At 40.0% G+C, this 26,208-nt stretch overlaps 1 protein-coding gene across 2 annotated transcripts in view; it reads right to left on the bottom strand.

The window, feature by feature from the left end:
- Nucleotides 1-4,625: 4,625 nt before the first annotated feature.
- Nucleotides 4,626-26,208, bottom strand: part of znf385c (zinc finger protein 385C) — a 96,134-nt gene continuing 74,551 nt past the window's right edge. For both annotated transcript variants that reach the window (XM_053515065.1, XM_053515066.1), the window contains 7 exons: nucleotides 24,261-24,365; nucleotides 18,116-18,323; nucleotides 9,100-9,396; nucleotides 7,034-7,221; nucleotides 5,384-5,482; nucleotides 5,197-5,286; nucleotides 4,626-4,991 (listed from right to left, as the gene is read on the bottom strand). In XM_053515065.1, the coding sequence (XP_053371040.1) occupies nucleotides 4,764-4,991; nucleotides 5,197-5,286; nucleotides 5,384-5,482; nucleotides 7,034-7,221; nucleotides 9,100-9,396; nucleotides 18,116-18,323; nucleotides 24,261-24,365 (1,215 nt within the window). In that variant the 3' untranslated portion in view covers nucleotides 4,626-4,763. The remainder of the gene's footprint in view (nucleotides 4,992-5,196; nucleotides 5,287-5,383; nucleotides 5,483-7,033; nucleotides 7,222-9,099; nucleotides 9,397-18,115; nucleotides 18,324-24,260; nucleotides 24,366-26,208) is intronic.

The raw sequence follows: 26,208 nt of genomic DNA on the forward strand, positions 1-26,208 counted from the left end.
ATGACCAGTGTCACATAGACAAGTAAAAAATCATGGCTAAATTCCCATTTCATATAAAAGGAAACGTGTATCACACTCTGATTATGGCTATTGCAGCTCCAAACAGTGTTATTGCTCAACATATTTCACATACTGAAGGAGAGAACAAGCACAACACATCTCCAGGGCCCTTTCCGTGTGTGTGTGTGATGATAACCGATATTATCCACACCCAAGCACACACATGTACACATGTGCATATAATGTACACGCACGTATAGAGAGACAGAGAAAGACAGGGATTTCTGAACTTTCAGGAAGCGTCATCAATGGATCAAAGATCAAAAGGATGTTTATCAAACAAATTAAAAAAACAATTTTTTTGTCCTTTGTTTATAATTGGATTACTTTAGATTTTTTTGGAGTAAAAATTATGAGCAGCAGCACATTTAAATGATCTTCAATAAGGCTTATTATATATAAAAGGAAAAAAAACGCATTAGGCTGTAGATAGTTATAATTTGTGAGCAAATAACACTGTACAATTTATACACTGTTTTGTTTTATTTTATAATTTTACTAAATCCAAATACACCCATCAGCCATTACATTAACATCACTACCAGGTGAATGGAATGACATTAATCAGCAATTATAAACCAGTAAACCGACAGGAGGCGGCACAGTAGAGTAATACATAGCACTGTCGCCTTACACCTCCAGGGTCGAGGGTTCGATTCCCGCCTCTGGTTTGTGTGCATGTTCTCCCAGCGCTTGTTGGGTTTCCTCCGGGTAGTCTGGTTTCCTTTCACAGTCCAAAGACATGCAAATTACGCTTAATAACATTCCCCCATAGTTGCCTGTGTGTGTGCCCTGTGGTGGATTGGCACCCTGTCCAAAGTCTCCTGGGGTAGGCTCCAGGTCCCCGTGACCCTCTATCAGGACATGCGATATAGAAGATAAATGAATGGATGGATGAATAAACTGACAGGATCATGGGCACCCAAGGCTTGTCTGGTCTGATCCCACAGAAAAGCCAATGTGGCACAAATTGATGAAAGAGGTTAATGCTGGTTGTGATAGAAAGGTATTAGGACACTCAGTGCATCAGAGCCTGCTGTGTATGAGGCTTAGCAGGCAAAGAGTTCAAGGTTCTTGATCCTGCCTCCAAATTTTCCAGTCCAATCAAACATCCATGGAATCTGCCAGATAAGAAGTCCAATCCATGGAGGCCCCACCCCCGCAACTCACAGCACCCAAAGGATCCGTCGCCCGACACCACAGCACACCCCAGAGGTCTTAGGGAGTCAGAGATGTTTTGTGTTTTAATATTATGACTGATCGGTGTATTTGACTGTTACAGCTCGTACAGTTTTGAGAGCGTGTGTTATAGTTTTCTGCACTGCTGATAACCTGCACGTTGTGTTGTAAACCCTTTTTACGTCTTTGACCCATCCCCATCCTGAGCCACACGCACCCTTTGTTGCTCTGCTCCGGGTTGGATTACAGTATGGCTGATGTTTTACTCTGTTTAACTTCTCCTCTGATGGAGCTGAAACAGGAGCCCTGAGACTCGCCCGTCACTGAAGGCTTTTGAAGCTGAAATGTCCCAAATGCTATAAGACATATCATTTAATCATGCTGTTTTTTTTTTCTTTCTCTCTCTCTCTCTCTCTTTTTCTTTTGCATAATCTTTCACACACTCACACACACACACTCACTCACTCACATACAAACACACCTTAATATCCTTCCACACTGATAATAATTTTTTTTCTTCAATATATTAAATCATAAAAAGTAGGTAAATATACTAACTCGTTCTTGGCATATATTCTTATTTCGTAGTCTTTGTACTCTTTGTAATGACTTGGCGAACGATAGAAGACGCTTCCGATAGAAATCGTTCTTATCATAGTCGATAATGACGATAAAATGACTCTGATAAATTTTCCTACGTACTCTCTACATATTTATAAATCTACATACAACCTAATATAGACAACTTTTTTTTTTTTTAAAGTAATCTTCTTAAAGACTTTGTAAAATATCTTAATATTTCAGAAGATGGCAAAAAAAATTATAATGAGCAGATGAATGAAGGTAACAACTTATGAACGGCACTGCAGGTCAAAAGATAACCGCCGACATTTGTCAACTTTAATCTTAATCTGCTGCTCATGTGAACGTGTGTGTATCACCGATATGAATTTTATTATTTTTCATAAAGGAAAAGAACAGAACGTCCGAATTCACTGTAAAGAAACGTTACTGACTTTTTTGTTTTTGTAGAAACTTCATGTGAAAATGTTCATCAAAGGGATGTGTAAATTACACTTATATTATATAGGGGATATCATGCAATTCTTGAGAAATTATGATGAACCTACAATATTTTTTTTGTTGTATTGCTTCCACAAGGGCTGCACAGGAAGTAATGCAAAAGTGGCCATAACTTTTTATGTTCAAAGTGCACATATTGGTATAGAGGAACTTTTCCTCTATACAAAGATACTACTTAACATCGTCTCAATCTCAAGCGCTCAATTTGCACATACTGTAGCAGTGGATGGACTATCAACTGCGACAAAGTGGATTTTCAATGATGTTCCGATTTCCTCCCACTGTCCAAAGTCCTACTGCACCTCATCCAGGCCATCCATGGTCTACCCAACCGTAACCCCTTTCCCACCAACGTGAACCAGGTTTCCTAGGTCATGTCTGGTGCTAGTGCTGGTTCAGCATCACGTGATGATGTCATACATATACATCTGTGTTTATCTCTAACTTCCTGGCAATCTTAGCGGCAATGCTAGTGCTTAACCGCAACGCTAGCGACAAAAAGAAATGCCATGCTAAAAAAATTCTAGCAGCAAGCATTCAACATGGCTGCTCTTCAGCAGTTTTTCTGTTTTTATCATTACTAGAAAGCATTTAAGTCTGATCTTCAAACTTGGCGGTCACAAACGTTTAGTTTGGTATAATAATCTCACTCCCCAACCCCTGACGTGGACCTGAAGTGTTGGAACCGTTTTTTCCATCTAAGGGGGCCGGTGCTTTGGCTGTCTGAAAAAAAAAAATGGTCGCCGGCTCTGAACCAGCTCCAGAACCGCTTTGGTGGAAAAGGGGTACATGTGCCCTATGGTCCCAAGACAGTATTTTAAAAATCCTACAGAGCTGCATGACTAAAACAAAAGTCGCCATTTTGAATACAACACATCTCTCTGTCTTTTTGTCTATATCCATATATCTCTACCACCATTCTTCCATCAGTTGGTGTTTTAATGGTTCTAGGGAAAAGACTAAGTTCTGCTGATGGTAAAGACCACAGGAAATGTTTTCGTTTTTTTTTTCAATCTATTTAGTAAGATGTGGATGTGGGCCGAGTCATTATAGGATCAATACGATCACACATAACGAACTGTGTGTGTCCATGCAGGGACACTTAGACTTCTATTATAAATGAGATACGTATAAACAGCTTTTTCTGTTCTTTTCCACACATGAAAATTCTGGTCGGTGATACGTAAATTCCACACCTGGTGTTTAAAGATCAAAGTTAAAAATGCTGAAGTTTTCCTTTGAAAATCCCCCAATCATCTGGAAGGGGAAAAAAATACGTAACTACAGTGCTCATGGTTGTACAGCAGAGAGCGCTGCTGTATGCCAGAGATGTGCTGCGGCGTCTATGAGAGATGTGTGTGTCACGCATGCACACATACTCATACTCATACGCACTCTCATACACACGCTGGAATAACATGGCGAGGATTGAAAATGTAATCAGGTGACTTGAGATGAATTTTGACTGGCAGGATGACCTTTGTGAGGCCTTAATGAGATAACACTGAGAGCAAAATATCCCGGCGTACGGGGAGGCTGTTCTAATCATCTGTCTGTGTGTGTGTCTATGTCTATGTGCGTGCACGTGTGTATCAGTCTGATTTAAAATCATCTTATCTACGCAGAAAAAAATTGGAACACTGATTGTGCGCGAGTGTGTGTGTGTGTGTGTGTGTGTTAGCGATGGAGCACTGATTTGCCTGCAAATTGTCATCTCAGTGCACTGCACTTGTACTCACTGGTGAGTCCGTGATGATTACCCACGATGCAAAGCGACAGCTCTTATGGTTTTTCCAGGGGAGCAATAACATGTTTGTTTGTGGCGGAAAAAAAAAAGATTGAAACTTCAGTTTAAAAAGCATAAACATGGATTTAAAAAAAAAAAAAAAAGAAACTTTGAGTAAAGGGATGTTTGCATTCGTCTCACTAAGAAATGTGCTCTATGTCTCTAATGCTGCTGTACTTCTAATAAATTAGACAGTAAATTCCTATGGTCAATGTCTTATAAAACTATACCAAGACCCAGCCAACTATACGAGGCTCTACGCGTTTCCCTGGAGGCATGACCTATCAGTCAACCTCTATTTGAAAGAATAGAGAGAGGTGGGCGGGTCAATGAGGTCTCTAGGGCCCTCCCCCTCCCCCCTCAGCCTGGGGGGCCTTGTGCGCGTGCGTCTCCTCTTGTTTCCGTGTTTTCTCTCGAATCGTTTTTTTTCTTTTTTTTTTTTTTTCCAGTTCGGTGTCTTTGCGTTCTACCTTTCTGTGCTGCATAGTTCAAGAGTGATCCTCTTGTGAGGGCCACAGTCCTAGAGGAGAGTGCAGTGTGTGTGTGTGTGTGTGTGTGTGTGTGTATCAGTGTGTGAAATTCAACTGCTCCCCCCGAAATCATACCTGTACCGTATGTTCGTGTGTTTGTGTATATGTGTGTGTTTATGCATACTTTAATAAGGTGAGAATAGGATAGGTGTGTGTGTGGCCCGCAGTGGTCCCGGCGCAGGCCGAAAGAGGGTGGGGCCTAAGATCGGAGCAGGAATGAAGGCGGCACCGGCGGGGTGTCGGAGAGCCAGCGGATTGGTCGCCACTGTGCAAAGCGTGGGCGGGGTTATAGGAGCAGACAGGAAACCGGTGGCCAAATTTTTAGTCAGCTGCTTCTGGAGAGCCAGTTTGGTCTTAAAGGGAGAAAGAAAGTGATACAAATGTAAACAGGTGACAATATACTAAAGTCGGAAATAAGAAAGTGTAAAAGCAGAAAAAAAAAACGAACGAGCAAATGTTTATTAACATGGACAGGAGGCTTGATGTGCGTATAGATCTTTACACACACTCAGACACACACACACACCATTCACACTGATGTGCAGGTGTGTTACTCACCTGTGAGGAGAGAGAGGTGAGACTGTACTGGTTAAAGACTTTCTTCATGGCTGACATGGCTCCTCCTGCATAGCCATTCCACCTGACACTCTGCAACGGATAAGAGACATCCGTGAGACACGACTGGATAGAAATATATACCGTATGTGAGTGTGTGTGTGTGTGTGAGAGTGTGTGTACATCTTACAGACACCGCTGAGGCCGGCTGAGACTTGCTGTGAGGGCTGAATTTGGGTTTGGGAGGCTTTCCGGCCAATCTGTCTTTATGTCTGCGACTGTTCATGTGCTGGAATGAAAAAAACAAGCCAAGATATTTGTACGTAATATGAATAAAAATAAAAAAAAACAATAAATAAATATATATATATATCAAACTCATCAGCTGTGTTGACAGTGATTCATTCTCTCATTCATTTTGTCAGTCTGGAACAAATAATGAGATCAGCCACCTCGTCTGTGTTTTGTCTGTGAATGGCCAAAGTGAAGGCATATTATATCACTTACATACCACTTTGGCTGGAGGTTCAAATCTTGCCTCTGGTCTGTGTGTGTGAACTTCACCGTCCAAAGACATGTGGCATCAGCTGTCAGGCATTTTTAAATTGCCCGTAAAGATAAACTCCATAGATGTGATAACCTGGTCATTCAGTACAATTAGGTCGTCAGCTGACTTCATTTTATTGCTACATAACGTTGCTGAGTCTCGACCTGACCAACTGAAGCAACCCCGGATCATAACGCTGCCTTGTGGCGTTGCAGTGGGCACTATGCAATTAACAACTGTCATTGTCGCCAAGCAGCTTTACACAATCAAAAGAGTTATGGAAGTTTGTATGAGGTGTGAATGTGTATGAATCAGAATTATGTGCAAGCCAATGGCGAGGGCGACAGTGCCAAGGAAAAATTCCCTGTGATGGCAATAGGAAGAAACCTCGAGAACCCTGATGCACACATTGCTCGGGAACACGGGCAATCTGAACTCATGAGACAACATGACCTTTTTCCATTGCTCCAAAAATCTTAATGCTTTTTAGCAAATCCAAGACTTTTTTTCTTATAAGTCTCATTTTTCACTATTATATCTTTAGCTATGGGTTTTACGTGTTTAAGTGATCTCCAGTCATAATTCCTGTGTTAATGGTTTAAATAATCCTTCATTAACCCAGTTCAGTAATTTGAAATCTCCTTAGTTGTTTTCTTTGCTTGATGCAGCCCAATAATTTGACCCTTCTGGAATGGCGTGTTTTTTTTTTTTTTTGCCCCATAAGTACCTACCTTGACACAGGTTTCACGAACCTTTAAATGTTCTGAGAAGTTCCTTATTTAGCTTTATCTTTGACTTTAACTTTAAAGTGACATATCCTGGTGCAGTCATGTGACAATCTGTGAATTTCTGTACCCATGACATCATTTCCACTAAGGTGGTGTGTCTGGAGCGGCACGGTTGTGTAGCGGTTAGCACAGTCGCCTTGCATCTCCAGGGTGCGGGTTCGATTCCCAGGCAGGCTCGATTCCCGCCTCTGTGTGCATGGAGTTTGCATGTCACATGGGATTTTTAACCTTAAAATTGTCAGGGAAAATGCCATGTGACGTCTTGGGTCTATCGCCCATAATTTCCCTTAACAGGAAATGGGTCTGGGTTCTTATGGGTTAAAACTAAAATGAACTAAGATGCATCACAGTATCCTGTGGCATTACGCATGCCATACACTTGGAGCTTGTGATTTGTTTAAATCGGTTATTGATTGTTTCTCACTGTGAACTGATCTGCCTTTGTGCATAATCCTTCTCTGACAACTGGACACTTTTCCTTACAGAAAGTGTTAGTCTGTGTTACCTGGTTGAGCTGGGTCTCCGAGTTGACGTGGATCTCGCACACTTCACAATGGAAACTCTTGCTGCTCACACCCAAGCTGCCCTTGTTGGCCAGTCGCTTGCTTTTACACGCGGCGCGAGAGGACAGCGCCTTCCCTCGTCGCCGTGGCAACACGCTCTGTCCCTCCAGCATCAGTTTGTGCTTGATGCCTGTGAGAAATAGGGGTCAGGGGGGTCATGAACCGGATCACATAAACTACCACCATGCGCTAAATCGTCAAGAGAATCAGAATAAGAATCAGGAACAAACAAGCAAGTATCACAGACGTGTAACGTGTTTATTATCTTCTTATTAGTCAGACATGGCATATACAGTAGGGTATTTAATAGGATAATTACTGACTGTGCAGGTACTGTATGAGTATGGAGTACGGCAGTGTTGCTGTCTTTTTAAACTCTGGATTCTTTTACTGGCCACTTTATTAGACACAACTGCACAATTCACTTGGTATTGGAAAGGTTGGATGGAAACATCGCGTCTGCTGCTTTAAGGTCACCCGAAAGAAAACTGTGTTGCATAGATTGTAATATGCGTTTCCTTTCCTGCCTGATGTGTTCTATACAATCTTTAATAACCTGCTGTCTGACATCGGAGCAGATTTCTCTGGTGCAGCCTAACGTCTTTTGTCCACGCCGCGGAACAGATAAGGCTGTGAATATCTTTTCATTCAAAACATCAATGGAGTTTAAATTGAAAAAGAAACAATGTGTTGTTTATCTCGGTGACTTTAATATACAGTGCAAGAACTGTGTTCAACACATCGCGCACGCATGCATATACTAAGAGTTTACGGGATTTTATTTAATGTGTATAGTTCCAGCTAGTACAATATCAGGCTAATTTACAATCCTGACTTCAGTTTCGCAGCATTCCTGTGCTTGATGCTCGGTTCAAAAAACAGGCTAAATGCTAATGCTAGCAACTAGCAGCTACAGCTAGTGTCATACAATGCTGTGCGATAGCTGGGGTAAGATAAGTTGGAGACACGTCTCAGGTGACACCATCTTGGAAGATATATATTCACTAAATCTTGATTCTTTTTTTTTTTTTTTTTTTTTTCTCCCTAATTTAGTCGTTTCCAATTCCTCCCCGTCACTAGGGGGCTCCCACATTAAAGCTATTACTACCACTCAGCCGGGAGGACTGAAGACTATCCCGTGTTTCCTCCGAACCGCGTGACGCCAGCCGACCGCGTCTTTTTAATCTGCTTGCTCACGCACCATTAGGGGCGGAGTAACACACTCGGAGGAAAGCGCTAGCCGCTCCTTCCACGTGCGTGAGCTCAGCTTAGTGGTTAAAGTATTGTACTACAGTTCGAAAGATCCCAGGTTCAAAACCCACAAACACCAAGTTGCCACTGTTGGGGCCCTTGGCAAGGAACGCAACCCTCAACTGCTCAGATGTATAATGAGATAAAAATGTAAGTCGCTCTGGATAAGGGCGTCTGCCAAATGCCGTAATGTAAATGACGTAGATCAGAGGATAAGATTGGTGCATGGTACACGCACACTGAGATTTCAGATGAGACACTGATGATGTTGCATCTAAGAAGCGATCTACTTACGTTCCCATATCTGATTCGGTTCATGCATGGGTCCTGAACACAGAACGATTGTGTACTGTACTGTTCTTGGAAACTATGCCGGCTCCGAAATGTGAAAACGACCTAAGTCACTCTGAATAAGAACGTCTGCCAAACGCCTAAATGTAAACATAGGTTATCCTTTGATCTTTAAGAACCAAGCAGACTCGCTGAATGTTCACTGCAGCAGCCTCGGAGCCACCTTAGCCAGGATCATCAATCACAGACGTACAGCCTTCTTTAAAACATTTGCACCATACATAAGACTCGAAGTCTTCTGTAAATGCCAATCAGTTTTACCCCTTCATTCATCAGAAATTTCACTGGTCCCAGTTTGTCCCAGTTTGACTCGATCGCCCCTTTTATATGATAGATTTACCTAAAAAATGCCATTACTATAAAACCAATCACAGTATCTGATTATTTCTATAAAAACACTTTGTACCGCTATTGTGGGCTTCCAGTTGAGTGACAGAGTTGACTGTGACTTTGCAGACAGGACAGTGCAGGTGATGCTTGCTCCTCCTGGAGTCTTTCTCCCTTGGGGCCTCTTTAGCCGGGCTGTTCTGCTCGGGACTCGCCTCGCTGGGACCAGCGGCATCCTGCAGGCTGTCTGAGTGCTGTGAGGGAGGAGAGGAGACGGCCACGTCTGCGCATGACACTTCAGATACCGGAGTGAGCACCACCGAGCTGACTTGAGCCTCGCTCAGCTTCGCCACGGATTCGGACTCACACTGAAGAGCTACGGAGAAAGAGTGAGAAAGGGACATGGGGTCACCCTGCAATTCATGAAGCGAGGTCATTTAAACTGTTTATTACAACATAACTGACACTGATTACAAAGCACCATATTTTTTCCTCCTTCAATTTCTTTATCTGTTTCTGGTCCGATTCTCAGGTCACCTCACCTCCCTCCTTTCTTTTCTCCTCCCCTAATCTGGTCTTATCTCCCTCGAGCCCAGTGCACTCCCATCATAAATTTAAGTACATAAGTGTAACAGAATCAGTCTCTCTCTACCAAGTAACACCTGCACACTCATAGCTAAGACACACACACACCAAGTGTTTTGAGTGTTACCCAATGCAATTCTCCCCCTTTCATTAACTTTCACACTTCATTCAGGTGTTAAAAACCCTTGTGTGCATGCAGGTCCTCTCTTTACTACATTTCCTTCGGACTGGATGTATTTTTCTTCTCACACCTTTTGGGGCTTCTATAAAATCCCCCTCACCGGGGGACTGTACAATTACAATCTCACTGATGGCCCTTTTAAGAGCAACAAGGTTGTTGTTTACTGAGCGTCAAATCCTGAACTGTTTTATGTGTTTTTTCACTGCAAACCGACTACGCTTTGCTTCAGGCTTTATCACAGCACGCTGGCCGAGAACATTTTATTATAACAGCATGCCTTGTCATGTGTTATTCCTTACCTAGAGTGAATATAAAAGAGAAACTGGTTGTAATAATAATTATTCTAAAAATCATCAGGTGTAACTAATCACCTTCTGGATCCAATGGCTTCCATTAAAGTTATGATCACCTGTAATGTATTTCATTAGCTCCGAATAAAAGCAGCTATTTGTAGAGAACGCCACGGCTTGGTGGTGCAACTCAAAGCAAACAATCGACAATGGGTGGCAAGGCACTTACAAAAGAGATTGTGAAACAGATTACATTTAAAAAAATTTGCACCGTCGCCTTGCACCTCCAGGGTCCGGGTTCAATTCCCGGCCAGGCTCGATTCCCGTCTCTGTGTGCATGGAGTTTGTATGTTCTCCCGGTGCTTGGTGGGTTTCCTCCAGGTACTCCGGTTTCCTCCCAGTTTCCAAAGATATGCAGGTTAGGCTAATTGGTGTTCCCAAATTGCCCATATTGTGTGAGTGTGTGTGTATGTGTGTGTGCCCTGCAATGGATTGCCACCCTGTCCAGGGTGTACCCTGCCTTGTGCCTTAAGTCTCCTGGGATAGGCTCCAGGTTCCCGCGACCCTGAATACAGGATAAAGTCGTATAGAAGATAACTGAGTACTTAAATGGTGTACCTAACGTGTTAGATTACATCAAAAAAGTACTCCAAGTACTCTAACGCGTTACACCCAACACTGATGATGTCTTTTGACACACTGACTTATGCCGATCGGTGCTCATTGCGACTGTGCGCCCTGTGCTGCCATCTGCTGGCATGTTACAAAACTAGTCTCAAAACTTTTCGATAAAACCTCGTACCTCATGATACTCATATGATGATCTTACAGGGATTTATAGTCAATGACACAGAAGTTTCTCAATCTCAATCTTAGGAGGAGTTAAAAGAAAACAACTGTTTTTTATTGATCTTAAATGGCGGTAAATGCATATGAAATTTCAAAATGTATAGGAAAAACCTATGACAAATTTAAAAAAAAGGAGAAAAAGTTTTTTGAGCATTTAAAGCTACCCCAAGGTCAAGGTGTTAGACCAGAATCAAACTTTTTAGCACCGAATGGTATGGCAGGTTGAAAGTCAATACAGGTCATCATTCAAGATGATGGTACAGTAGCAATGGGGACGTGAGGGGTGTTTCCCTCCAGAAAGGACTAGGGCAATGTAATAAGAACAGAACAGGCAATGGATGGAGAGTAACACCTACTTATTTCTTTAGGAAACCATTTTAAAAGAGCTGGATATTCTTTATACCCATTTATCTTGTGCATACCCTTTGGCTACAATCATGACGATATATATTTTTTTATTTTAGAGATAAAATTTGGGTTAAACAGATGGTCAGACGTTCTTAAAGTACAGCTTAAAAAAATGATTGCTATTTTTATAGCATTCATTAGGAAACTCCCACACGTCATTATATAATGGTTGGAAGCGGATGGAAACGTGGGATCCGGCTGCGTGTTGGTGAGAAAGGGATGCCGTAAGTGGAGCGCTTCACTACATGATGAACTGAAGTGTGTGAGTAAATGAGATTGTGAGGCTGACAAATCTCACACACAGCTGTCCCTGATAATGCATGCAGGACACACACAGACACACACACACACACTCACCCACAGAGAACCTGATAATGCTGTGGTTTCTCTGCATGGCTTCGCACAGTGCTTCGGTGTGGTATAAAGTTCATGCAGAGCCTCAGAGAAAGTGTGTGTAAGTGTGTTCGTTCTCAGACGAGTACACGTTTTATGCAAAAACTGTCATGCATTTATATAGCTGGAAAGAAAAAACGGGTAGGACATGAATCCACACACCCACAGACGTACCGGATTCATGGCTTTGATTACAATAATGATAATAATGAAGATAATGATGATGATGATGGTGGTGATGATGATAATAACACTAATGACAATATTAATGATGATAATTATGAGAAAGAGGATGAGGATAATAAAGTCTTTTTAATCATTAATATAGCTGAGCTGTGTGTGGATATAATAGTTCAGCCCTTCTGTATAAACTGTGCATTCATCAGTGTGTAAAAAGTGCTGAGTCATGCTCGCGGTCTGCGCTTACACGAATCAGTGAGCTTTGAAGATCGTCATAACTTATTCTTTTGCTCAGTCTCATTTTCAATTTTTTAATGCTTTGTCAGCAAGACTGTCATAAAATCCATTACATATGATCAAATGAAATCAGTTGGTTTTAAAGGCCTGTTATATACGGCCAATTCATCGTATAGAGTACAGTAAAGAGTCTTGAGCCACCCATCAGTTCTTATAATTTATATTAAATGAAATGAAATTTAATTATATTCAATGATGTAGATTAAAGTAAGAAATTCGAACAAGTACCTAAAAAACTTGTCTTTAAAAATTGTCTTTATGTAATAACCTCAGCAGCAACCTCATTTCCCCTCTCGTCTGTTCCACCCACTTGGCGTTCAGCATCACCAGTATACTAATCACTGACCTAATCATCTGTCATCATCTACACCTGTTTCTCACTGGTCCATACCTAAAGATGTTTTTTTATGCTTGAATGATTGACAGGTCACTGTGTGGCTTAACCAACAAAAAGCATTCCTCTTAAACTCGTGAGGTACAGGGAATGGATTGAAAATAAGAGGCAAAAACTTTCAGGACACCTGAAAATTATTTCTCATAGTCCCCGACTTACGGACATTCGAGTTATGAATTTCCAAAGATGCGAACGGAACGCGGAATATTGGTAGATGTGAACGAATTAAGAAAGCAGCTCACCTGTATTGTCCAAAAAAATAGACCCTGCAGTGAACCAGATAAAAATATTTACCATTATAAACAATATTTTAAAGTAATGTATAAAAATTGGAACTTGTTCGTAAGTAGGGGACGATGTACCTGTACGAGATATTTAGTCTATTTGAAAGCAATATATGAATATGCATCTCAAAAAAATTTAATATCATGAAAATGTTAATTATCTTTCATAATTTCATTTAAAGAAAATAAAACTCATTCACACGCAGCGAAAGTCACCACCTGAATTTAACTAAGCAAATACTTAACCTCTATTGGTTAACTTCCAGGTTAACTTCTATTGGATAATTACGGCAGTAAATAATGTGGTTCAGCTGCAACAAGTTATTTAATCTTAACTAATGCAGTGGGTAGCTTCTCATTTATTAAACCACCAGAAGACATATCCTGTGGTCATGCTCTACATCTTCTGTAGAAAACACTTAAGGAAATTCCAGAAACTACTAAAATTGTATAAAGAACTGAAAAACACAGTACTGAAATCATTATCATCATCATAACCATCATCTTCAGGAAATAAAGTGGTTTGAAAAAAAATAAATCGGAGATCGATTAAACTTTTGGTGAAATCAAATCATAAAAACTGTCCCAGATGATGCTGTTGCCTCCCGCAGCTGGGGGGCTAAAGAGAGCTGATTGGCCGAGCGGGGTTGGGCTCCTGCATCAATTATGGCTCTACTGTTCCCCCGAGTGTGTTACGCCGCCCCCCAGCGGTTCGAGAGATGTGATTCAAAAAGATGTGGTCGGCTGCCATCATGTGGTTCGGAGAAGTAGTCCTAATGTGGGAGCTTCCTAGTGACGAGAGGGAATCTGATATGACTAAATTAGGGAGAAAATTGGGAACTTTTCTTATGTGCTGGGGAAGGCTTTATACAGAAGTCTGTCTCTCCCATCATCAATACAAGGAGAGAAATTAATGTGACTCTGGACGGAAATAAATGTTGTGACATTGCATAAGCTTATAAAGAAATTATGCCACAGTGAATGTCCATCAGTCCAACAGCAGCCAATCACAAGTGAAGTGAAGTCAGCAGTGCAGACAGCCCTTTCCTCCATGAAAAACTAAAGATGCAGAGGTCGGTTCTGTATGGTAGCCTTTTTCTTTACCAAACACTGCTTTTAAAATTAGCAGCAACACAATTAGCATGTCAGTGCGGTCTCTCCTGAAGAGAACTTTGAGAACACTTTAAGTCTCTTCTTATGTAATGGCTTCTGAACGTTTCCAGCGCTGGTACATTTTTGTGGTTCTACATAAGTGGAATGTCCTTCTTTCTAATTCATGACAGGACATTTTAACACAGTTACTATCCTGAGAATGTGAAGGCTACTGTACCACAATGTTCTGTCCGTGCAACTATTTCTGTTCTACCATTTATCCAAGGTTTAACCTCCTGGTCGAGGGAAACCGATTTTGGAAAAATGTCCTGGAACAGAACTTACGATGGCATCAATCTTCACAAAAGCCCCAGGACAATTCGTGTCCTATTCCTGGCATATTTCTGACACTTCCCTGGACCTGAACCTTTTACCATATCCATGATTGTGTTAGTTGTCATTTATTTTTGGTTGCATGTCTTTAGGGTTGAAACAATCTTCCTATAGTGAGAAATGATTTCACATGAACTGTATGTAATCTCATATTATGGCACAGCAATACAGGAAATTGACAACTGACTATTTTCATTTGTTGTTTATTCTTTTAAAGCAGAAAATACTGTGAATTAAAATATCAGAGGAAATAAAATAAGAGAAATTAAAAACTGCTGAAACTCATATATCAGTCATATTTTTATCCATTCCTTTGACTGGGTTGTAATAATCCTGAATCTTACTGTAAATGTCTTTTGGACTAGAGTTGTTCTTTCCATGCACGGTTCTGTCACTTATTCTTTACTGATCCAAACTAGCGTACAGTAACTACCAGTCATTGATGGTTTAAGAGTTTGTAGAAATAGTTAAAGGGTTAAAGCTAAAAATAAGCGAATCAGCTATAATGTAATCAGTGATATTATTATTTCAGGTTGAAGCCCACTTGCATGCCTGTCTGTCTACGTTCTGTACGGCAGAACTCTCGGTCTAACTTATTAATACAGGAAAATTAAACTTTGTAAGGTTAAGTATCTTACGGTCTGTTTACGCTAAGTTGTACATCTTTCGTCTTTTCGAGAGAGTGAGTCAAATGTGAGAAAACGAGAAAGTAGATCGGATTAAAATGAAGTTTTGAAGTTTTATCTTAAAACGACTTCAGCATGTTAAAATTCACTTATTCCACTTCAGCGCTGTTATTTCAGCTGTAAAAATACAGAACTAGTCCCAGTAAAAATATTTAGTTTTCCTTTTCTAACTAATATTTATGGATGCAGGTGTTTGTTCACATTGAGACAGTAGCGCATTAGTAGCTTATTTTAAAGTAGATTATTAAATCCGCCAGATAACTTTCATAACTTAACATTTTGATTTCATTTATGGAGCAGGTTTAACTTCAGCCAAAAACCTGAAGAAAAGTTATTTAAAGTTTGCCACAGTTTCCTTAAATTCTGTCCAGCTAGATTTGTGTGATGCTGTGACAAAATCTGTCTGGACAGACATACAGACATAAAATTCCCTGAGACTGGTTTCGGGTCCTGTATTACACATAAAGATATCATTTATTAATGTACAGACAAAACCTCTTTTATTTATATACACTGTAAATACAATTTTTGGTTAAATCACATTTTTTTCCACAAGCCACAGTTTTTTTTGTTTTTTTTCTGTATTTTTATTCTAAGGGACAGTGCTGAATACTTTATGGTCAGCATGAAGAGTGTGTGTGTGACTGTGTGTGAGAGGTGATTAGCCACTCAACCCCACCCCCTCGTCTGTCCGTCTCTATCTCTCACCTGCTCTTCTCTTTGTCGTGCCTCTCAGCTTTTAATAGCAGTTGACATGCTTAATGCGTGCTGATTGGCCCCTGCAGCTGCAACCTTAATAACTGAACAGCGCTAATTTCATCAAGTAATCAGCTGCCTAAATGTGTGTGTGTGTTTAAGCATGGAAGCACTCAATGATTAGCTAAAGCCCCAGTGTGTGTTCATACAAAACAGTATTAGAATATGCGTGCTTTTTTCACTGTTCTAACAAACAACTTCACAATCATGTTTGATGTGAGAACGAAGAATGAAGTCCAGCGCCGGACTCTAATTATCATAAAAGTATTTAAATTATTGGCACTATGAAAGGAGCAAAAGCTAATCAGCTCAGCCGCCAAGTCACTGTCTCCGTCTATGTTATCTGCTTCTTCTTCTTCTTCTTTTTTTTCCCCAATGCTTCCTGTCTGAGTGCCTCAGCAGGCATGGGGTGGAATATTAACGTGAGATTTGATAAGTTCAGGCTTCTGTTTAATTTGCAAATGGACAAGACTGACATTAATGATGAACACTTTGCTCATAAACTAATGCCTCAGTTCTTTATGCTGCTCTGAATCCTCGTGTAAGAAGCACAATGTAAGCACCGAACACTACCGTAACAACTCAGAGGTGAGGCGTGGTCTGGCGAGACTGAAACAATCCACTGCGTGTAATTATTGCATCCAAATCACTGCTTTTTTTGTTTTTTTGCATAATGGTTTCCAAAATTATTTCCATGGTCCTCCTGGGATTGCCGATAAGGGGGGGAACGGCATAGGTTTGTTTTAGGTGACCAGCAATCAGAGCTGAGCTTCAGTAGTATAATCTGACAGAGATACAGTATAAATCATAGTATAGTATAAAGATTATGAGTTAAAACTCACATTGCTCTATAGAAAAAGAATTTCATTTCAAAGTAAATATATTTCCGTTTCAGCCAGGAAACTGTGATAATGTGATCACAAATTATTAACAATGCAAAAATGCCACGTTGATCACCTTTGAATTGTGGCGCTAATGTAAAAATCAACATTCTATTCTTTCATGTAATGCAATTGCACAGTTGGAACACCAGGGGGCAGAACCATAAATTAGTACAATGGTACCTTAGCAAATGAGCTTCACAGACAAACAGAAACTTTGCAAAGAGTTTGTCTCGGCAAACAAAGAATTTTCAGCCTACAAGAGACCGAACCGAGCGGAAAAAATTAGCTAAGTTAAGTTGCGCGTGCACCCAGGAGCCGTCTCAGAACTTCAGTGGAATGCCAGTTTAAAAAAAAAAAAAAAAGTCAGTTTACTTTTTTGGTCGTTGCTGTTTTTTTGCAAGATTTAGTGAAGACAGAGCACCATGGGTCCTAAGAATGTCATCAAGGAGGGTAGCAAGAAGAAAACAAAGCCATTTTCAGTTTCGTTTTAAAAGCAGCCAGTGCTAAGAGGAATCATAAATTAGGGTTACCTGAGGTTTAATGTCTATTTATTTCAAATTTGACTTCATTTACTTGTCTTTTCTAAATGTTTTGATTGTCTTTACATACAAAAATATAATTATAGTGTTGGAAATTGGTGATATCGGTGATATTTTCGGGGGCTGGAACAGATTATATACATTTACATTATTTCCTATGGGAAAATGGGTTTCGCAATACAAAATTTCGCAGTAAGAACTCGCTGTTTTCTACAAAAATTTACATTGTTTTTCAAAACCTGAAATTTAATTAGCTATTTTGGATTCATTGCTACATTAGGAACACAGGTAAGGAAGAATCAGTGTAATGCTTAGCAGAACGTTACTTTATCACAAATAAGCTACTGTAACTCACATCACCTTAAGGGGCGTGCACGAAATGTGGCATGTGATTATGTGCAACTGACATTTTCAGGCATAAAAAGGAAACCATTCTGATTGTGCATGTTGTTCAGACGATGCTAGCTTCAACTCAAGAAGACGCTGCCAGATGGTTTGGAGTTGCTGGGAATTCCATTTCTAGGCTGTTGAACAGATTCTGAACAACTGGTTCCACTGCGGATCACCCTAGGTTTACCAAATTAAATCTTGTTTCATCTGTTTAATTTTATACCCAGACAAAATATTTAAAATTTTTCACCATATACATTAAATCCAACACATTTTTTAAACCACTAGTTCATAAGATACTGTGCCAAAAGAAGATCCCTGACATCTCCTCCTTGTATGTTTTTTTTTTCTTTTTTTTTCTACTGCAAAGTGTTTTTATATGATTTATGTCGGGTGATTATGCTTAGTGCTTTGTGGTTCCTACAAGGAGTTTAATACCTTCATGCTTACACACTTACACACACATCCCTATAGGGAAACATTTGACCACTCACTGGATGCTTCCACTGCGCAGGAATCTGGGAGAGCTGGGAGAGGATCAGGTGCGACCGTCTTCCCTCTGTCTCTGTCTCTGTCCTTCTCTCTGTCTCGGCTGCCGTGTGTGCCGTCCAGCTGCCGTCTGTGCTGCTTGTTCTTCTGGGCCTCCAAAGCCTTCAGTTTTCGTGCGTGCTTATGACCTTTATAATGTGCTTCGGCCTGATTCTGCACATAAATACAGCAATTAGATATTATTATTATTATTATTATTCCATTTTATATGCTATAGAAATACACACATGAAAATCACTGTTAAGCTAAACAAACATTTAGCTTTCTTTAGCAGAGTGTATGTTAATCTATTTTAATATTCATCCATCCCTGAGTGTGCTCACACACACACACACACACACACACACACACACACACACACACGTACAGGGTCTGCACGACCCTGATAAGAGGAGATACAGCCAGCAGGGAGGCAGGGGTATAATTGCATGTGTAATGTGCAGGGAAAAAAAGATCACTTGACAACTACACCGTTAATGCAGACAGAAACGCTGAGAGAGAGAAAGAGAGAGAGAGAGAGAGAGAGAGAGAGACAAAAAGGCAGGATGAAAGATAAAGATCAAAAACAGAAAAACAGACTCATTCGCATTTTTAAAATGATGTTTAATTATAATTCACTTGTTTTGCTGCATTTGAAGGGATGAAACCAAAGTAAAAATACAGTCCTTATATAAAGTGGTTATGATATACAGTACACCGATGAGCCATAACATTAAGACCATGAGCATTAAAGCCACCAAGGTTTTGTGTTCCCTTTGTGCCTCTCCGGGCATTTCTCTGCAGGATCACTGGAGTGTCCCATGGTGTCTGAGACCAGAACATGGTCGGAACTGGTTGTCCATGGGTGCTCGATCGGATTGGGACCTGGCAATCCGTTTGTGGGCTCCTTTCGGGGCCTCGTCTGCAGCAGGCTCCGGAGCACTGGGTGTTCTGGTGCCTTGCTATTATTGCCAGCATTGATCCTTTTTGAGGGGAAATTTATGCCACAATGACTTTTCTGTGATCAGACCAGACAGACTGGCCTTTGGCCTACATGAGTTTACAGGTACTGGTACTTGCTGGATAAATAAAAGTAACTTTAAGTCAGAATTTGCTTGGGGTATAAATAATTTCAGGCTTGACTGTGTGTACAGTATATACACAGTATATATATATATATATATATATATATATATATATATTAGGGATGCACCGAAATTTCGGCCGCCGAAAATTTTCGGCCGAAATAGCATTATCGGTTTCGGCCGAAACGTAAGAAAGCGCCGAAAATAAAAGCCGAAATTGTCGCCACGCCTCTCCCATCCTCCCGTCTCGTTCGCGCTGTCATTACGCATCAAACACGGAGTATGTCGGCGGTTTGGAAGCACTTGGAAGCAAGTTTTGTTATTGTTAAACAGCCTTATTACTGTTATTTATTATCAATAAAAGTTTGATTGCTTAATTAATTTGTAGTTTTTTTAATACAAACAAAAAGAAAATATTTTAAACATGTTTTTTAATGAAGCCATTTTCGGTTTCGGTATCGGTTTTCGGCCAAGTGCATCCAAAAATTTCGGTTTCGTTTTCGGCCCAGAATTTTCATTTCGGTGCATCCCTAATATATATATATATATACTGATGAATATATAAAATATTCATGTAAAGCTTTTTTGTAGATTAGATTTATTTTTCATTTAAAACCTTCTCATGAAATAGCTGATAAAAACAAACATTTAATACATTAGAGATTAAAGAGATTTAATTTAATCAATTTAAAGAAAATTATGAACGGTGTTCAATTGTTTTTGATATACCTGTCTGTCCATCTGTCTGTCTATTCATTTATTTTTCTCAATGACTGATTTAGAACAATAATGTAAATTTCACCTATTGTGACAAAACATGGTTTCATTATAGATAAAAATTACTTAAATATATAAAATGACAAAATTTTAAGATCATGCACTTTTTCAAAAAAAAAGTTAACTGTTCAATAAATAATAATAATAATAATAATAATAATAATAATAATTATTATTATTATTATACTCATTATTATTAATTTCATATGTCATCTATAGCATGATTAAAAGAATCTTCATGCATGAAATTTCATTCTATGTCCATGTAGGAAACTGATATGAACCGTTACATTACACTCTGAATTAAACCTGAATAATACAGTGATGTAAGTGGAGATTCCCAGCCCTGATAAACGGGTTGTGCTTTAAAAGAATGAAAGAATGAAAGATCATTAAAACACTGAGAAATCCCATAATGCTTAAGAGAGTTAAGAGAAGTTAGGACATGAAAAGAAAAAAAAAAACATAAAAAATTAAATAGGTATGGTAAACAGTGTCGGTAATAGTATGAGGGAATGTTAACAGAACACACACACACACACACACACACACACACACACACACACACACACATCCAAACACACAAAGACATCTACGTTATTTTTCTTCCCTCTTGCCATATAAATGCAAATCAGAGATAAAATAGTCTGAAATCATTTGCACGACTTGTTCCACAAGCTAATAAATCAACTCTGCAGAGAGCTCGACTTAAAATGGAGGAATTCCAGAAAAAGAGCATCGCAGAGAGAGAGAGAGAGAGAGAGAGAGAGAGAGAGAGGGAGGAGGAGGAGGAGGAGAGGAGCGAGAAAGTGAGACGCTCTGCAGGGAGTTAATGAGCGCTTAAATGATTTTTCTGTCCCCTGCAGAACACACTGCGTGGATTAGCTTCAGAAAGCCAAGTGCTGGTTGTGAAAAAGAAGAAAAAGAAAAAAAAAAAAAAAAACACAAACCCTACCAAATGCTGCTCAACAGGTTTCCAGCCATCTGACATTAACGGAGCAAGAAAAAGTCCTGCAGCTCTTTAGGGGGAGAAAAAAAACCATGATGCTGCTAACGCTTATTCAGGCGAGGAACTACATTCGGAAACTGTGTCAGTGCCAGTGTCAGTACCCTGAGACAAAAACGCATTTGTAGGAATTTTATGTTTAAAAAAAATAAGTTAATCTCTGTGTTTTTTTTTTATAGATCTTTATATATATTGAAAAAAGTGTAAATTTCCATATATTTCAATGAATGTCCTTTAAAGGGTTAACTCTAGCATGAGGTTTAGACTGATATTTAGGTTACAGTCACATTACCAGCCTGAAGTGATTCCTATTTTTAGGGATTTTTAGTGAAGTGATTCCTATTTTTACCCTAATGTGACACAGATCTGATTTTTTTTTTTATGCATGTCTGAACGCACAAACCTGATGTTTTCCAGATCGGATCTGAGTCACTTCTGTATAAAGTCCTAGATCGGATACGTCCCCAATACAAGGTCATGCGACTTGAATTAGAACGTGCTTTTCTTTTCCCTCTGGGCAAACGCAGGGCGCAAACATCAATCATTCAGCACATGGAGATTTCACAGCAGTACTAGCAATAGCTTCTAACAGCTGGCTTCCTTCCTTCTTCTGGACTTCGATAAATACAGCCGACTACCTGCTTGACATCCTCCAGAGCGCCATCCCAGGCGTAATCTTGCATGAGGGATAAAAGTCATGTGTAAGTATGGAACTGTCACGACTTGCAAATCTGATCTGACCAACATATTGTAATTGAACCATGTGGCTTGTAATGTGAATGTAGCCTTTCTCTATGTATCTCTCGGCTGGATCGCCACAGCCACATCCAATCAGCCAACAACTTGACACAGGTTTTATGCCCTTCCTGACTCAAACCTCCCATTTTATCTGGGGGCCGACGCTGCATCCAGCGGCTGGGGTTTGGGCATTACCTGGGAATCGAACCCGGGCCTTCTACATGGCAAGCCAGAAACCTGCTACCACTGAGCCACCAATGGCCTTTTCTTTATCTCAAAAACTGTAGAATATTTTTTGGTGTAAAGTCCTTTCATAAATGGTAAATTATTGTCTTTTCACATCCCCCCCCCAAAAAAAAACCCTCAACAGATTAATGACTGTACAATGCACTTTAACTTTAACCACACCTGTTCAGTACGAGTCTTAGGTTTTTCCAATGATTTGAATAGTAATGCAACTTGGAACGAGATCCGTTTGAGGAGCAGAAGAAAAACAGTTCACGCTCTTTTAAGAAGAACATTTTGTAAACAAATGATTTGTAATAACTGTGTCTGCCATTAATCCTGCGAGAGGCTCTACCATGTGCCGTAAGTCTTCTCCACTTTCTCAGCAAAACAACAGACGTGAAAAGGGAAATTCCCCTAGCATGCTGACGCCATCTGTAGCCACAGCTTGTTACAAACAAAAATCACAGGAAACATTAATGCCTTTTTGACTACAACAGTAATTTTATACTTATAATCAAGGGTTGTTTTTTTAGATGTATGTCTATCAGTGATGTACAACATACAGTAGAAGTATTCAGTGGAAAACCCAGCTTCTAGGGCTTTATTCACATTAGGAGCCACGTCGCTCAATTCAGATTTCTTTGGATGGATGGACTGATGGAAGGTTCCGTCAAGGTGCCACCCGGCACATGGGGTACCAGATATACACAACTGCCGTTTCTGTAGCGGTTATTTACAGGGTTGGGTTGTCAGCTCGACGCCCGATTGCATCTGAGCACTTGGGGGTGAAGGACCTTGCTCAAGGGTCCAACAGTGGAAACCCAGCAGCGTCAGGGCTCAAACCGGGGACCTCCTGGTCAGCACTTCAACACCCTAACCACCAATTTAAATTTGCTTTAATGTAAATAATAACAAAAGCTGGCTCGCCACATTGACGTTCATGGACGTTGGCGTTCTCAAATGATTGTGTGTACAGTTCCCGAGACAAATGCGTCTCAGTTGGCGAGAAGTTATCTGTTGAATTTCCAGGGATCAGTTGTTCCTCTCGCTAAATGTCCATGGGAACGACTGGAGTGGGCGCCAATGAGCCTCAGAAGCAGGTTTTCTTGTGCATCAACAGCTAGTACTCAGCACTCACACCACCGGAGCCCAGTTTCGGGTCAGTTCTGGATGCATTTAAATTAAAACATATAGATGAATGTTTTTGTGAAGCTGCATGTGTAACGCTGTGTTGGTGTTATTCCTTTAATGTTATCTTCAAAATCACATAGGAAATGTTTATTTCATGAAAAAGGCTTGTCTGATTCTTTTTTTTTTAATGCAGACAAAGACTTTAACATCACATGGGAATGACAGAACAAACAGATGGAGAGTAAAAAAGAAAGAAAGAAAGAAAGAAAGAAAAACAGATACCAACAAATATAAACCAACAAGGGAAAAGAGGGAATGATGAATTAATTTGAATTAACACACATATATTTTTCGTGTGTGTGTGTGTGTGTGTGTGTGTGTCTGACTGTCAAGGTGGAAGTATGTAAGTGAATGAAAATGTATTTTAAATAATTATTATAATAATACTATATAATAATTATAATAAAAATAATAATATTAATATTATAACATTATATATAATGATAATAATATATTGGAATAATCATAATAATAATAACAATAATAATCTTATTTTATTAATAATAATAGGGGTGAGAGAATAAAGAAACATGGTAATAATAATAATAGTAATAAAAATAAAATAACATCATCAACAATAAAAATCAACAATAGTAGGATAAAGTAGGAAAAAATTATCAATTATAAATAAGTAAATAAATGTATTAAACTTAATAAATAAGTCATTCTAACTTTTTAAACAACTCAATACCAACAGCATCGGTAATGTTGCCATAACATAGTTGTCATGTAGCTTCAGTGCAACATTTAAAAATTAGTTACATAATTTTTTTTTCATAAATTTTATAAAATGTAAAAAAAATTTTAAAGAAAAGAAATGTAAAACAAACAAGTGTTTTGAGAACTGCTGTTTATTCGAGCGTTTCTGCACTAATTCGTTTTCTGGTGCTCACTTTGCGGCAAATTAAGTTCTGACGAATTAGTTTAAAACAGCATTTTATACCATCGTGTATCGTTTGCACTGAACCACAACACATTTAACACTCGGTCCTACACACTAATATAGAGTAAAATATCTACTGCAACTGAAATCCCATTTTTTTCCACTTGCAATAAAAGGAACCAGTACGGTTCCTGAGTACTGACCGTGGAGTTGAAGCGGAGGTGGCAGATGTTGCACGAGATCACCTGCTTCTTCTTCTGAGGAACCCCGAAGGTGTGGTTAATCACCGCCTTCTGTACAGGGTCCATCTGAGACACAGAGAGGGAGAGCGTTCAGGGAGAAATACAACAAAACTCAACCCAGAAAAACTCGGTCCTGCTGCTTGGTGTGAAAAGTGACGTCTGTGATGGAAGAACATATTGAGCCTGCTGTGTCTGTTTTCTCTCGTCTTTCTCTCCGAGGCTCTCTCCGGCTCCGGCACGGCCTCGGCTTGTTTGCTTTCAGCACACAAAAGTGGCACAAAAGTGTACAGTGTGATCTTAAACCTGAGGGACGAGCACTTTCTCCTAGTAACACCCGCTGTGGGAAGACACACACACACACACACACACACACACATGCACAGGGCCCAGTATTGGCTGTGCAGCCTTCGATGGGAACAGGAAACCTCCTGGACCACTGTTTGTTTAAGGAACTCAAGAATGTGTGCACTGGACATCTCACTGTCTGTCTGTGTGAAAGTGTGTGTGTGTGTGTGTGTGTGTGTGTGTCTGTGGTGCATTACTCGGTGCAGAGCCAGCAAAATTCATTTCAAAAGCCTCAGAACCTTGACACAAAATGCTTGATCTTGCATCCTTATTTCTTAAAAATGCTAAATTATCAACATAAATATTGGGTCCACTCCAGGGTCTTGAAATTAAAGGAAAAAAAATAGGAGATAAGAGAGGAAATGAAAAGAAAATAAGGCAAGGGGTCGACTACAGAGGAGAGAAGCAGGTCTCTGACAGCTACTTTGTAATCAAGACAGGTGCATTTATCATTCCAATGTACACACACACACACACACACACACACATTGTATACAGTTTGACTATACAGTAACTCTCTGGATACTGAACTAAAAAATCCTGATTGAAAATCAACGCATAATTTGTCATCAGCTTGCAGAAGAGACGCGTCTGTCTGTGGGAACTGTACACACAATCATGTCCCAGCACCACTTGCACATTACAAAAACTCAGCTGGGAGTTATTGCCACATCCCCTTTATAGTCTTAATCTCGCTCCAAGTCATTTCCACATGTTTGGGCTGTTAAAGGAGTTCCTGGGAGGCCAGGGTTTCAGACGTGAAGCAGATAACGGCTCTGGCATACTGAGAAAAAACACTAAACTTCAAAGCACTAGTCTTGGTTTGACTTGAACACCTCTTATACTTTTATATATATATATATATATATATATATATATATTAATATTTTAAGTATTATCCCATCTCACCATGTCTGTATAGTAATATTAGCTATTTGAGATTTGTTGCAAATGTGTGTGTCCATGGTACACTGCAATAGACTGGGATCTCATCACTGTTACCTCATTTCCACTACACTGGTGTTAGGCCGGTGCTGGACTGGGAACCACCGAGCACCGGCCCGCATTTACACTAGACAGGAGCTCAGCGGGAGCTGCATGATAATACGTCACAGGCCACGCCCACTAAACAGAAACGACCATGGCCGAAGTCAGTTTACTGGTTATTCTCCGCCATTTTTTTTTTAATGCTCCCTATAACTCCGCCCACCGCTCGTGACGTCACGGGTTCTCGCAACTAGACCAGCAGAGTTTAGGGGCCGGTTCAGTGCTTATTTTTGAGCACCGGCACCAATTTTTTTCTGTGTAAAAGCGCGGCACTGGTTCCAAAATTGGGAACCGGCACGGGAACCCGAGCAGTGGAAAAGGGGTACGTGTTTTCCGGGTTCAGGGCCAGGATTTGCTCTGGATTCCCCCCTCAAAATGAAAAAGGGGTTACTGAAGGCAAACGAATGCTGGGGAATTTAGAACCCATTCCTTAACGAGGTCATCTATCCCTATGTTGATGCTGTGTGTTCATGTCTAATATATTGTATGCTGCTATGACTTTGCACGTTGCTCATTT

The sequence above is a fragment of the Clarias gariepinus genome, chromosome 16 (genome assembly GCF_024256425.1).
Source record: "Clarias gariepinus isolate MV-2021 ecotype Netherlands chromosome 16, CGAR_prim_01v2, whole genome shotgun sequence".
In the NCBI taxonomy this organism is placed as follows: domain Eukaryota; kingdom Metazoa; phylum Chordata; class Actinopteri; order Siluriformes; family Clariidae; genus Clarias; species Clarias gariepinus.